This window comes from Oryx dammah, unplaced genomic scaffold, assembly GCF_014754425.2.
Source record: "Oryx dammah isolate SB20612 unplaced genomic scaffold, SCBI_Odam_1.1 HiC_scaffold_6, whole genome shotgun sequence".
In the NCBI taxonomy this organism is placed as follows: Eukaryota; Metazoa; Chordata; class Mammalia; order Artiodactyla; family Bovidae; genus Oryx; species Oryx dammah.
Window position 1 is genome coordinate 13,879,250 of NW_024070190.1, and position 13,615 is coordinate 13,892,864.

Genomic DNA, 13,615 nt, shown 5'->3' on the forward strand with positions numbered 1-13,615 from the left:
ATTTTGAAGGGAAAAAGAAAGATTCCAGTCAACAGAAAGCCCAGTGCTCTGTCTGATGGTGCTGCATGGTGGAAGCACAGGGCTTACCCTGGACCTGCCGTCCACTTCCTGGGGGTGGTGGCCCCTGCCTCCGCATCTCGGGCACCTGGGCTGTGAAGTGGGCCTACTTCTGTTCTGTGCCACTGTGAAGGGCAGTTTTGAAGGTTCAATCAGATGTTACATGTGAGAACACTTTTAAATTGTAAAAAATGCTATGCCCCTTTAGGTCTCAGTTACAGACATTTCAAATGACAATATTAAAAATGAGTGTTAAACTAAAAATTCTCCATAATTGCTTGATAAACTGTGTTGTTTTTTTTTTAAGGAAGAAAAGTGGGCACGAAATCCTATACCTTGATCAGAGATATAGTGAACAACCAAAGCAGCACTTGGGTACTGGATTTCACCAAGTGCAAAAACAGAGTTCTCACAGTTCAGGTTGGACTAACATTTGAAAAATCAGCTAAAAACAGGTATAACCACCTAAATAGAAAAGCAAATTTAAAAGCTTCAGGTGAAATCATTTCATCTTAAAATTAGAGTAGGGAAACTATTATTTGCCGTTCCTCTACTACTGCTTTGAAAAGGCAGCAGTTAGTTTTTATAGCTCCAGCTTCTGCTTCACCACAAGGACTTGTCAATTGTAACAGAATGTGTGTTAACAGAATTGAGCGATTTCACACATTTCACCCCAAGCATTTATTATGACCCATCCTGCAAGTCTTGGATAGCTGAGCAGGTCTAGGCCTGAAAGCAGACATTTATCGACAATCACATCCTCAGCTGCTCCTCACAGCCTCATGTACTGGTCAGTGCAGACAGACAACACAGCATCCGGGACAACTGCTTGCCCACAGGCTGTACTGTCATGTAACAGTAGGCCAACTAAGAGTGTACAGATAGCGTTTCCAAGAACTAGTGATCCAAACAACAAAACCTGCAACTTAAACAGAAAGGCTCTTGACCTAGAATGTAAAACAACTGGATAACTCTGCACTGAAGCCAACAGTCACAAATGAAGAGGCTGCTCTGGGAGTTATGGTTTTAGACAGTTTTGTTAAAAATGTCTCTTGGAGAAGAGTGTTTTGGACTGAAACTTGGATGTCCAAATGCCTACCCAGGTTTGGGAAGATCTCAGTCATCATTTATTTAAACAAGCTTCCTGCCCTTCCTCCCCCTCTTCTCCTGGGGCTCCATTGATGTGCAGACTGTTTCTTAATGGTGTCTCAGAAGTCCTGTAAGCTTTTCATTTCTCTTCATTCTTCCCCCACCCCCTTCTCTGTTTGGATAATTTCAAATCCTCTGTTTTCAAGCTCACTGATTCTTTCTTCTGCTTGATCTAGTCTGTTGTTGAAGCTCTGTATTAAATTCTTCAGTTCAGTCATTGTGCTCTTCAGCTCCAAAATTTGTTTGGTTCGTCTTTATGTTTTCTATTAAACTTCTCATTTTGTTCTTGCTTTCATGATTTTGTTAATTGTTTTATCTATGTTCTCCTGTAGCTCTCTAAGCATTTTTAGAACAATTATTTTGAATTCTTTGTTGGGCAACTCATGTATCTCCATTTCTTTAGGGAGGGTTGCTGGAAATTTACCATGTCCCTTTGGTGGTCTCATGATTCCCTGATTCTGTGATCCCTGAAGTCTTGCATATAGGTGTGTATGCAGTTACCTCATCCAAACTTTATGAGCTGCCTTTGGTATAAGACTTTCACCTTAGGTTGGGGATGTGCTGGAACATGCTGTGACCCAGGCCCAGTGGTACAGGGTGTCAAGTGCAGGTGTGTGTCTGGGTGGGAGCGATATTGTCATTGACTCAGGTCACTGAGGGTCACAGCATCCACTGTGTAGTTCCTGACAAGCACTGTCAGGGGTCTGCAGTGTCTGCAAGGGCTGGTGGGTTCCCCAGTGGCACCTCCAGGTTCAGCATCTAGGGATCAGGGCCAGAAGCAACAATGTCCTGGAGCTTGAGGCATGCACACATCTGGCTGAGGAGGCCAGCTGATCAGGGCAGGAAGCAACAATGACCTGGAGCTTGAGACATGCACACATCTGGCTGGGGAGGCCAGCTGATCAGGGCAGGAAGCAACAATGACCTGGAGCTTGAAGCACACACACATCTGGCTGGGGCGGCCGGCTGATCAGGGCAGGAAGCAACAATGACCTGGAGCTTGAGACATGCACACATCTGGCTGGGGAGGCCAGCTGATCAGGGCAGGAAGTAACGATGACCTGGAGCTTGAAGCACACACACATCTGGCTGGGGAGGCCTGCTGTAGATGCACGTGCGATGGCAGGGGCTGGTTGTAGACACACACAGAGTGGTGGGGAATGGAGCAGGTAGCAAGGGTCTGGGCCAAGTGTGGGCCCATCAGACAGGGGGTGTGCTTTCCCAGAGCTGCAGTGTCTTCCCACAGGCATGTACACAGCAGTGGAAGCTGGCGATAGGGATCAGCCTGAGCGTGTGCAGGCACACAGCTGGAAGGGGCTGGCCACAAGTTTGCACTTGGCATTAGGGGCCAACCTCAGGGGCCTAGGCTGGCGTCTTGCACCTACGGAGCTTCAGAGGTCTGGGTAGGTTGCCTGTCCAGATTCTGGGCTCCAGTGGGGCCAGGGGAGGGCGGGGAGCAGGTAGCAGATGGTTGGGGATTGGAATTCCCATGGGGTGGTAACTATTGAAAGCTGCAGAGGACTGTGGACCAGGGCACTAGGAACCATGGTTTTTAACAGCTGCAGGGCTGACATTGTTCTGTGTCTCAGCTTTGCCGGTCTCTGAGTGGGATAAACTCAACAGGTCCTTTGTTTGATGCCCCAAAAGGCTGGGGAAGCTGGTCACGCCCATGCCCTTTCCTGGGGTGGGGAACTCTCCCTAGTCTGGCAGGTTTCTCTTGGTGCTGAGCAGAGCCTGCCTAGGGGATGGGAGATTGCAGACACAATGAAGCTCTTTTTCCTCCCATCTCTGTGTGATTATTCTCAGGTTTTTGTCCCATTGAGTTGCTGAATTTTCTTAAGTAGACTCCTGAGCTCTCTCAGAGCTGTATATCTTTGCAGATAGCTAATTGTTGCTCTTTGGGCGGGTGGGTGGGCAGATGGCGGCTGGGGCCTCCTACTTCACTATCTCGGTGATGTCAATTGAAAATGAGCTCTAGGAGTTATGAGGCTCCCTCCCAGAAAGGAAGGGACCAAGCGGGATCATATGACCACTTTTTAGGGGACTTTATAAGACAGGTACCTTGCAGTGGATAGGCTTGATGTCCATGTACTTTAGAAGGACTTGGGAACAAACCCAACTCCGATCATGTGTTCTTTTCAAAAGCACTTCAGTCCCTTCTATGTGCCAGGCCCTGGGCACACAGAAGGCACCCTTTTCAAAGGACATCTCAGCCCAGCAGAGTAGACAAAGACAATACATGGATCAATGTGACCAACAGCAAAAGAAAGGCCAGGACAGAAACATACTGAAGCAGCGTGTGTCCGCATGTGTCAGGGGTCAGGGCTGGGGACAGCTCCCAACTGCACCTGTCAGGACAAGGGGGCTTCAGCCTGAAAGACCTGGACAAATAGTGGGGTGCAGTATAGGTGAGGATAACAAAATACAGTCCATACAAAGGCACAGAGGTGATGAGAAATCAAGGGGTGTTCAGACAAACACAAGTGTCCTACAAGAGCACCATTTTCCCCAGGAAGCAGGCACAGCATGAGGGCATATGACCAATGTTTATGACTACAGAAACCAATAGGATGACTTTTCTGATGCTGTAGACTTACCCAGAAATAATTACATCACAAAATTTCCTAATCAATGTAAAATGATTTGAGGGCTCCCACCCAACATACATAAATCAGCAGTTTTACTCTCATACAGAGTTAGCTGGCCCACAAATATTTAATGAATCCAATTATTTCTATGGTATTTTGGAATGTGACATTTTCAGAAATTTAGCATTTTTTCTTAAAATTTTTCTTAAAATGCTAGTTTTCCTTTACAATGAAATTTACACATGACATCAAGAAATTAGAGAAGGGAGCCGTCAGAGCACAGGCTATCTACTTTTCATCCAGTTCCCATAGGTGAAGGACAACATCCATCCTTTAGTATGAAGGAGCAGGCTGACATTCCTGCAGACTCAACCACATCATACTTGGTTAGTGTTAAGTTCCATAGATATGTACATCAAGTTCAGTACGTTCCCTCATGTGGACACACTGAGAAGAATTAATTAAGAGGGCCTTGCATTACTACCATAGCAGGGGTGATACTGAATGTGTTAACAACCAGCACGACCAGGGCTCCCGCCTCCGAGGCTGCACCAGCTGTGAGTGGCAGGTTGGCTGCCCTGTGTCCCTCCTGAAGGCACACTGTCCTCTGGGCTCGGAGACAGAACCTCCAGTACAATTAGCCCCAGGCTGGGAAGTCACCTCTAGTGATACTGGATAAAGGATGTGTATCTTGCTTCTTCAACACATCCAGAAAACAACTTTATATAATTCCAAGAAAAAAACCATAACCATTCTTGGCTTGTAACAGGATCTCTTCTGAAGTTCCCAATGGTATGTTGACAATAACAAATTTTAAATATATATTCTTGTTGAGATGTATGCTGAACTATTTTTGGGTGAAATGACAGAGGTTTTGGATGTTTGCAAATACTACAGTGTAAACAAGTGGGGCAAAGGTAGATAAAGCAAGACTGGCATAATGAATAGACAGCTGTGGAAAACAGCTGATGTGGCGGTTCTATATGCCATTTTCTCCATACTTGTGTATGTTCAAAAACCCTCAAAATTAAAACAAAAAAAAGGAAAACAACATAAATTCTATTTTAAAAGAAAAAACGACTCCCTGATCACATTATTTTCTGGCAGTTAGTTTCTAACGTTAGGGGGTGATGGCCAACAACTTATTTCTTCTTACTGAATCTGGCAAGTTGAGTGTTCTCAAATAAATCCCTCTAAAAATGTCTAAAAACAACTCCTTAAAGAAGTAAACATAATCAGGAAACAACTAAGCAACAACTGGGACAAACTTGGACTGTTTTCAATTGATTAATAAAATCACTTTGTAACTAGTACAAAAAATTATTTAAAATTTACCGGTGTTTTAAAGACTAACTTTCCCCTCTGAAAAAAAAGCAAAAAAATAGGACAAATGTGACAGAAAATAAAGTACCATCTACTGTGTCACAGTATGGAATGCAAATCATTTAGATGACTAATTTTAGCATTGTCTTCATTCTGAATAATACTGATCTGCTAGGAATCAATGTTCTTAAGATTTCAAGAACTCTTACATTTTCAAGAGCTCTTATTATTTTTCAATAAAACCATTACAGTATCCCAATTTGTAATGTTTTCATTTTCACTTAGATGCTGGACTGTGAAAAAATAAATTAAAATCTCAAGTCTAAATGGAGTGTAGAATCTTCTTCTAGGAAAACTGAGAAAATGCTTTTCTAGAAATGTAAATTAAGGACATCCTGCAAACTTAACAAATTGTGGGAAATGTACACATTTAATAACATTCACTATTAGATATATTTGGTCTTTATTTCTGGTTCCTGACACAAAGCTCCTAAAAGACTAAGAATTTCCTGAGTTTTAGGGGTCCCTTTTGAGCAGAGTTTATGCCAATGAAATGACTTCAGGGTCACCCTAGAGAGGTTCAGGGTGCAGCTGGTCACAAGAAAGATCTAAGGAAGTTTTGGCTCCACCCACTGACCTCAGAGAAGGGGGTGCTAGAGATTAAGATCTAGAAAAAAAACTTCAAGATTTGAGGAGCCTCTTGTTTGGTGAACAGGAAAACAGCCATGAGCCAGGAGGGTGGGGCACCCCAAACTCCATGGGGACAGAGGCTCTTGTGCTCGGGACCCATCCAGGCCTGGCCCTATGTGCCTCCTCATCTGCTGTTCATATGTAGCTTTTGCAATAAACCAGTAATCTCATGGGCTTCCCCGGTGGGCTTAGTGGTAAAGAATCCGCCTGAAATGCAGGAGCCACGGGTTTGATCTCTGGGTTGGGAAGATCCCCTGGAGGAGGGCACAGCAACCCATTCCAGTATTCTTGCCTGAAGAATCCCATGGACAGAGGAGCCTGGTGGGCTACAGTCCATAGGGTCGCAAAGAGTCAGACACGACTGAAGCGACTTAGCACACAGCATAATCTCCTAAGGAAACTTTCAGTCCTATGAGCTGCTCTAGAAATTAATTAAGCCCAAGGAGTGGGTCATAGGAACCTCAGGTTTAGGGCCGGCTGGTGGGAAGCACAAGTGACGCCCTGGACCTGTGACTGGCGCCTAGAATGTGTGGGTTTGGGTGGTGGTGGGTGTTGACGCAGGCTTTAGCCTGTGCGATCTGATGCCATGTCCAGGGAGACAATGTCAGAACAGAACCCATCTGGTGTCAGAAGAATCAGAGGATTGGCTGGTGGTAGAAAACACTCCAGGGACCATATACCACATCTTCTCTCCTCTTCATTTTTTCCTAAAGGCCTTTATTACGAACCACCATGGTTTGGTTCTCCAGCAAATTTTATTGGTCAAGGGATGTGGAATTATATGCAATACCTGGGGTTTAAATTAACAGGTTCACTTTTAAACCAACATTTATCTTATTTTTAAAAAATGTTGCTTTTGCATAAACTGATGTAGTAGTCAAACAGACATGCTCCTACCCCATGCAGAAAGCTGTTCAAAAATGAGCAGCTTGCAAACCCACTGTTAACAAGACACTGAATGAAACATTCTTCCAGTGAGGTCCAAGAAGCAGATCAGTCTGAGAATTTGCTTCATATTTTGACTTTTCAAAATCAAATATTCGAGATATAAAGAAGCAAAATTAAAATATCTAAAACAGTTACATCTTGATATTTTTATCCAAGTCACTTCCCGAGTTTGTAGTGCTGCTGTGCTCTATTGATTAAAACAAAACAACAAAAGCAGTAGGCAGCTTCTAACTTAAAGGTAATCAAATTTACCACTTTGAGCTAAAAGTCACAGTGGAAGAACACATGTAAGGTGAAGAATGCTATTTAAACCTTTCCGTTTTAAATAGTACTCTATTTTAGCTTTAAAGAAAAGTTCTATTATATATTTTTGCATAAACATTTTAAAATATTAAAACAAGTCTTTGTAATACAATATACATTAACTCATGTGAATTAAAAAACATGTCAATTTGATATCTGTTGTAAGGCATTTAAGTATTTAGCAAAAGTGTACAGAAATTTCTTAGAGGTGTCTCTTTAATATTAACTTTAGTGGGTGTCCTTAAAATGAACGCAAAACAATAAAACACTAAAAAGGAGGCAGTGATGCTGTAATACTTAATCCCAGAAAAAGCACAGTAGCAAAAATGAGTTTTCTAACAGGAAGACCAGATGATCAGCAAACTGGGACCAGGTAAACAGCCCTGGTTCAGCTATTGCACTGACCAATGCTGAGAGCTGCATCTGTTGCCTAGGAAGTTTGGTGAAAGGTACCAGCATCCTTAGTGCCTGAAACACATTGGGTGCTTGGCTCTCCTTCCTGAACTGAGCTGATGAAGATGCTTTAAAATCAGAGTGCTAGACAGTTCATGAGAAAATTTCATTTACTGCTTTATTTCAGTATGTGAGTAAATTCTGATCTAGTATTTCCAGTGTGGCTCACGTAACACCTTGTGGACTGTGGTAAGTATTGCATCAGCCATCAATGCCAGAATCTCTGAATATCAGGTCACAAACATAACCAACTGGGCAATATAACCGACATAATGATCAAAGCACACCTCACAATGAACAGATTTTAGTTCAGACGATTAAAAAAAAATAAAGTTTTAGACTGCATTTAGTGCAGTGCTGCATCATACCATATGTCAGATACCATGCTGTGGAGACGCACTGGACAAGCATAGGCACAGTACACAGCCAGGATCCAAACCAGGGTGGAAGGGCGGATATGGGACAGGACACTTTTCCATACGTGTATACGTTTAACGGTCTCGTCCACTGAACTGGATTCATTATACAGTTTGCTGTGCCACATCTACTAGCTCGCATAATATACCCAATTATTATTATTTTTATTTTTTTTTGCACAAAGATCTACTTCCATATAAAGTAGAAAAAGACGGTGGTTAAAAAAAAAAACCTTCTTCTTCAAGCTTCAATAATTGTGTCCCAAACACCACTGTATGAATACCTAAAAAATATTAAGAACGATTTAGAAATATGCATAATTATAAATGTCCAAACATAGCTTAAAGTCACAAAGGCAACCAGTGAACACTTCCAGCTTTTATTTAAGCTTACTTATGCCTATTAGATAATGTTGACTACACATAAAAAAGAGGAGGCTTTAGAAAGTTAAAATCTCAATTTGCAAATTTTATAAACAAGCCTCAGCTAGAGGCACATTTGATTAGACTTCAACTAACCCAAGAAAGACTCGTCACTGACATGAAGGCAGGAGAGTCTCTAACCCAATCATTCCCATCAACTTTCCTTTCTTTCTGAGCAAGAGCATAAGCATTTCCTACGAATTATTTCAAGCAGAATATCTAGTTTTTTTTTTAATTGGGAAGGTTTACACGAGCATTTTGTTCCATATTTTCCCCATTTGTTCTATGTCCTTTTTCCTTCTTTTTCTGTCTTTCAGATTATTTAATTATGTATTTATTCCATTTTAATTCCCATGTTGATTTAAATTTGCCAAAACCCTTTGTTGTGTTGTTTCAGTGGTGGCTTTAGGTTTTTTTCTTAAGATTTAATTTTTTATTTTTAGTGCAGTTTTAGGTTCCCAGTAAAACTGAGGAGGAAACAACTATACACAGTTCCAAACACCCCCGACCCTCACACATATACAGCCGCCTCCATTACCAACATCCCGTCCGCTGACACCTTGTTACAGGGGGTGAACCTACACTGACACGTAATAATCACCCCAAACCCACAGTTAAACCACAGTTCACGCCTGTAGATTCTATGGGTTTGGTCAAATACACGCAGACATATATTCATCCCTCTCAGCCGCAGTCTTTTCACTGTCTCCATAGTTTCGCCTTTTTCAGAATTTCACAGTCAGGCAGCATGTAGCCTGGCGGCTTCTTTTACTTAGTTACGTGCACTGAAGGTTCTTCTTTCATTTAGTTATATGCATTGAACTTATATGCTAAGTCTTTTCATGGCTTGATAGCTCATTCCTTTTCAGTGCTGAATGATATTCCATGGTCTGGATGGACCATACTTAACCCATTTGCCTTCTGAAGTGCATCCTGTTTGTTTGCAAGTTTTGGCAATTATGAACAATACTGCTATAAACATCCATGTGTGGGTATTTGTGTGGATATGAGTTTTCAACTACTTTGTGTAAATACCAAGCAGTGAGACTGCTGGATTATATAGTAAGAGTATGCTTAATTTTATAAGAAAATGTCAAACTATCTTCCAAAGTAGCTGCACCATTTTGTCCTCTCACCAGCAACGAACGAGAATTTCTATTGCTCTACATCCTCACCAGCATTGGCTGCTGTCACCGTCTTAGATTTTGGCCGTTCTAATAGGCTTGTAGTGACAGCGCATTTATGAAGTATCTTTTCCTGTACTTACTGCCATCTGGATACCTTCCTTGGCAAGGTATCTGTTAAGGTCTTTGGTCCATTTTTAAATTGGGTTTGTTTTCTTTCTTATTGTTGCGTTTTAAGAATTCTTTGTATATTTACAGTTGTACACATTTTCTCCTGGTGTGCAGCTTGTCTACTAATTCTGTTGACACTGTCTTTTGTAGAGCAGAAGTTTTTCCTTTTCATGAAGTTCAGCTTACCAATTATTTCTTTCAGGGATTGTATCTTTAGTGTTGTATCTAAAAAATCATCAAAATACTCAAGGACATCTAAATTTTCTCTCATTTTATGTTCTATGAGTTTTATGATTTTTCATTTTACTTTAGATCTATGACTCATTTTGAGCTAGTTTTTGTAAAGGGTATAAGGTCTGATGTCTAGATTCATTTTTTGCATAAGGGTGGCCAATTGTTTCAGGACCATTTGTTGAAAAGACTATTTCTGCTTCACTGTTTTGTCTTTGCTCCTTTGTCAAACATCAGTGTATGGGCCTATTTCTGGGCTCTCTATTCTGTCTCATTGATCTCTTATTTCACCAACACCATACTGTCTTGACTACAATAGCTCTGCAGTGCTTTGAACTTGGGTAGTGACAGTCCTTCAGTTTCGTTCTTCTCTCTCAGTACTGTGTTGGCTATTAGGGGTCTTTTGTCTTTTCTCCACATGAACTTTAGAATCAGTTTGGTTTTTCTCATATAGATGTTGTTAAGAGTTCTACCTGAGTATTTCCTTTTTGGGGAAACTGATGTAAATGGTATTGTGTTTTTCAATTCAGACTGCACTTGTCCATTGTTGGCATACAGAAAACTGGTGGACTTTTGTATATATATTAACTTCGTATCTTGCAACTGTGCTATTAATATATAATCACTTATATGGGAGTTTGTGGATTCTTTTGGATTTTCTACATAATCATGTCATCTGCCAACAACGTTAGTTAATTTCTTCCTTCCCAATCTGTATACCTTTTATTTCCTTTTCTTACTGCATCAGCTAGGACTTCTGGTTTGATGTTGAAAAGGAGTGCCGAGAGGGCACAGTCTTGCCTTGTACCTGATATTCATAGGAAGGCTTCAACTTTCTCACCATCAGGTCTAACTTTAGCAGTGGGTGTTGGTGGACTGTACTAGGTTGAGGTGATTCCCCACTATTCCTAGTTTACCTAGAGTTCTCATTGCAAAGTGATATTGGAACTTGTCAACTGATTTTTCCACATCTCTTGATGAAATCACGTGATTTTTGTTCCCTGTTGATATGATGATTACATTAATTGATTTTGGAATGTGGAACCAGTCTTGTATATCTGGATAAATCCCACTTGGAAGTATGTAATTCTTTTTATACCTTGCTGGATTCAATCTACTATTTTGTTGAGAATTTCTCTATCTGTGTTTACAGGAGATACTAGTTTGTAGTTTTCTTTTCTTGTAATGTCTGTCTGGCTTTGGGATTAAGATAATACTGGCCTCAGTTAGGAGGTGTTCTGTCTGCTTTTGTTCTGTAAACGAGACTGCAGAGACATGGTATAATCTCTTCTTTAAATGTTTGGAAGAATTCACCAGTGGAGCCACCTGGGTCTGGTACGTTCTGTTTTGGAAGGTTACTAGTTATTGGTTCAAGTTCTTTAAAATAGATATAGGCCTTATTCACATTATCTGTTTCTTCTTGTTTGAGTTTTGGCAAATTCTATCTTTGACAGAATTGGTTTATTTCATCTACGTTATCAAATTTGTGGGCACAGAGTTGTTCATAGTGTTCCTTTATTATCCTTTAAATGTCCATAGAATCTGCAGTGATGTCCCTGCTTTCATTTCTGATATTAGTAGTTTATATTGGGTTTTTTTTTTTTTTTTTTTTTTTGGGCCTGGCTAGAGTCATTGACTTTAGTGTATTTTTTCAAGGAACCAACTTTGCTTTCACTAATTTTTTTCTATTGATTTCCTGATCTCATTTTTATTATTTCTTTTCTTCTTTCTACTTTGGATTTCATTGTTCTTCTTTTTCTAGTTTTTTATGGAGGACACATATGATTATATTTAGATATTTCTTCTTTTCTAATATATGCCTGCAATGCTATAAATTTTACTTTAAGTACTATTTGTGTTGAATCTCCCCCAAATTTTGATAAGTTGTATTTTTTTCATTTAGTTCAAAATACTATTAAATTTCTCGAGACTTCTTCTTTGACCCACTTATTATTTAAAAGTATGCTGCTTAATACTCACATTTCTGGATTTCCCAGTTATCTTCCAACTACAGATTTCTAGTTTTATTCCACTGTGCTCTGAGAGAAGACACAGAATGACTTTTGTTCTTTTAAATGTCTTCAAGTGTGTTTTATGGCCTAGATGTGGTCCGTTTTGATGAGTGTTCCATGTGACCGTGAGAAGAATGTGTTTTTCACTGCTGAGAATAAACTTTTAGTTAGGCAATCACCTCTCCTTTTCATAATGCAGCTTCAAAAAGCAACGACAGGCTCCCTGGTTAATCCTGTGTGGGGCTCTGGGTGGGAAACAGGACAGGTCTGAGGGCGACAGGACTGCTGCGATGTGGGCACCTACCTGCGTGCCTGAGCTGCCTCAGCAGCCACACTCCTGCGCACTCGGGGCCTGTGCACGGCGTGGCGACCGCAGCTGTCTCAAGGCCGCATCTCCGTACTGGATACCTGAGCCCATTCTTTCTGGGTCCAGCTCACCTGAGGATCGAGTAAGTCTTTAGAAAAAGTTTTTATGTTTCTGTGATCCCCAAAATATATTAAGTGAGAAAAGCAAAGTGCAGAACACTGTATATATAAAACATTATTTTGAATAAAGAGGAAAAATACACACATATTTGATTGCATGGGCATAAAAATATCTTTGGATGGGTACATAAAAAACTGGTAATAGTGGCTGACTTCAAGAAAGAGCTCTAGATGCAGGGGATAGGAGATGGGGGAAATAGAGGGTGAATTTCACTGTATCCTCTACTTGAATCTGGAATTATGTGAATATATTATGTATACAAAAAGCACTGACATGAAACCACAAAGATGACCATTCTTCACTATGAGACTGGTAAAGACCCAAACATGATGATATATCCTGTGAACATGGCTTTAGTGAAATAAAACACCTTCATTCATACTAGTGGGATGATAAACTGCCTCAAGCCTGAAAGGAGGAATCTGACAGCCTCTACATAAATTCCAAATGCCTATGTTCTTTGACCCAACAACTCCATTTCTGAGAATTTATCTTACATATACACTCACACACATGTGAAATGATATACAAAAGGTTATTTACTGCAACATTGTTTGTAATATCTGGCAACAACTCAAATGTCCAAAGCAGACTGGTTAGATAAATTATGGCAATATACAAAATTGAATATTACATAAACACACTATGCTTGTATATATATATTAGCACAATGTGTATGTCAAAGTCTCTAAGACTGATTTGTAATGATTGGTAGGTACAGTAAGTGCAGAATGTATAATATGCTAACCTTTCTGTATAAACTGGTAGAGAAAATAAAGGTTTTTGAACCATATGAATATACTGCCTATTTAGAAGATTACAATGAAAAAGTACTGCTGAAGAATTCTAACACATCTGTATATTTTTTTCCCTTGATGTAATTATGATTTTGATGATTTTAGGAGAAAAAGATCTTGAAAGCTTTATGTGTGTTAACTTATATGCACTGTCTTCATGGGTACCAAAGGGGGAAGGTAATCTAAATAAGTTGAGCCTGATTGTACTCAACACAATGCCAATTTGAATGTTACCTACTTATGCTACAGACTCTTTAAAAAAAAATAACAGTACTGTACCAAGTTGAGTAACTATTTTGTTGCTCTTTTCAGACCAAAAGCCCACAGAGGGATGGGGCACCTCTCTTTCTGCTGAGACCAGAGGTCTGGGCCCCAACACTCTCCCACCACCTTCCCTGCCCCAACCTCTCTGTCAGTTCCCGTCTCACCTTCTCTCCTTTACC

At 40.5% G+C, this 13,615-nt stretch overlaps 1 protein-coding gene across 1 annotated transcript in view; it reads right to left on the reverse strand.

Moving 5' to 3' along the window:
• Positions 1-719: 719 nt before the first annotated feature.
• RAB4A (RAB4A, member RAS oncogene family) overlaps positions 720-13,615 on the reverse strand; it is a 52,016-nt gene continuing 39,120 nt past the window's right edge. Inside the window, exons 7-8 of the mRNA XM_040242789.1 lie at positions 12,193-12,326; positions 720-8,211 (exon numbers count right to left, since the gene is read on the reverse strand). Of these exons, the coding sequence (XP_040098723.1) occupies positions 12,211-12,326 (116 nt within the window). The 3' untranslated portion in view covers positions 720-8,211; positions 12,193-12,210. The remainder of the gene's footprint in view (positions 8,212-12,192; positions 12,327-13,615) is intronic.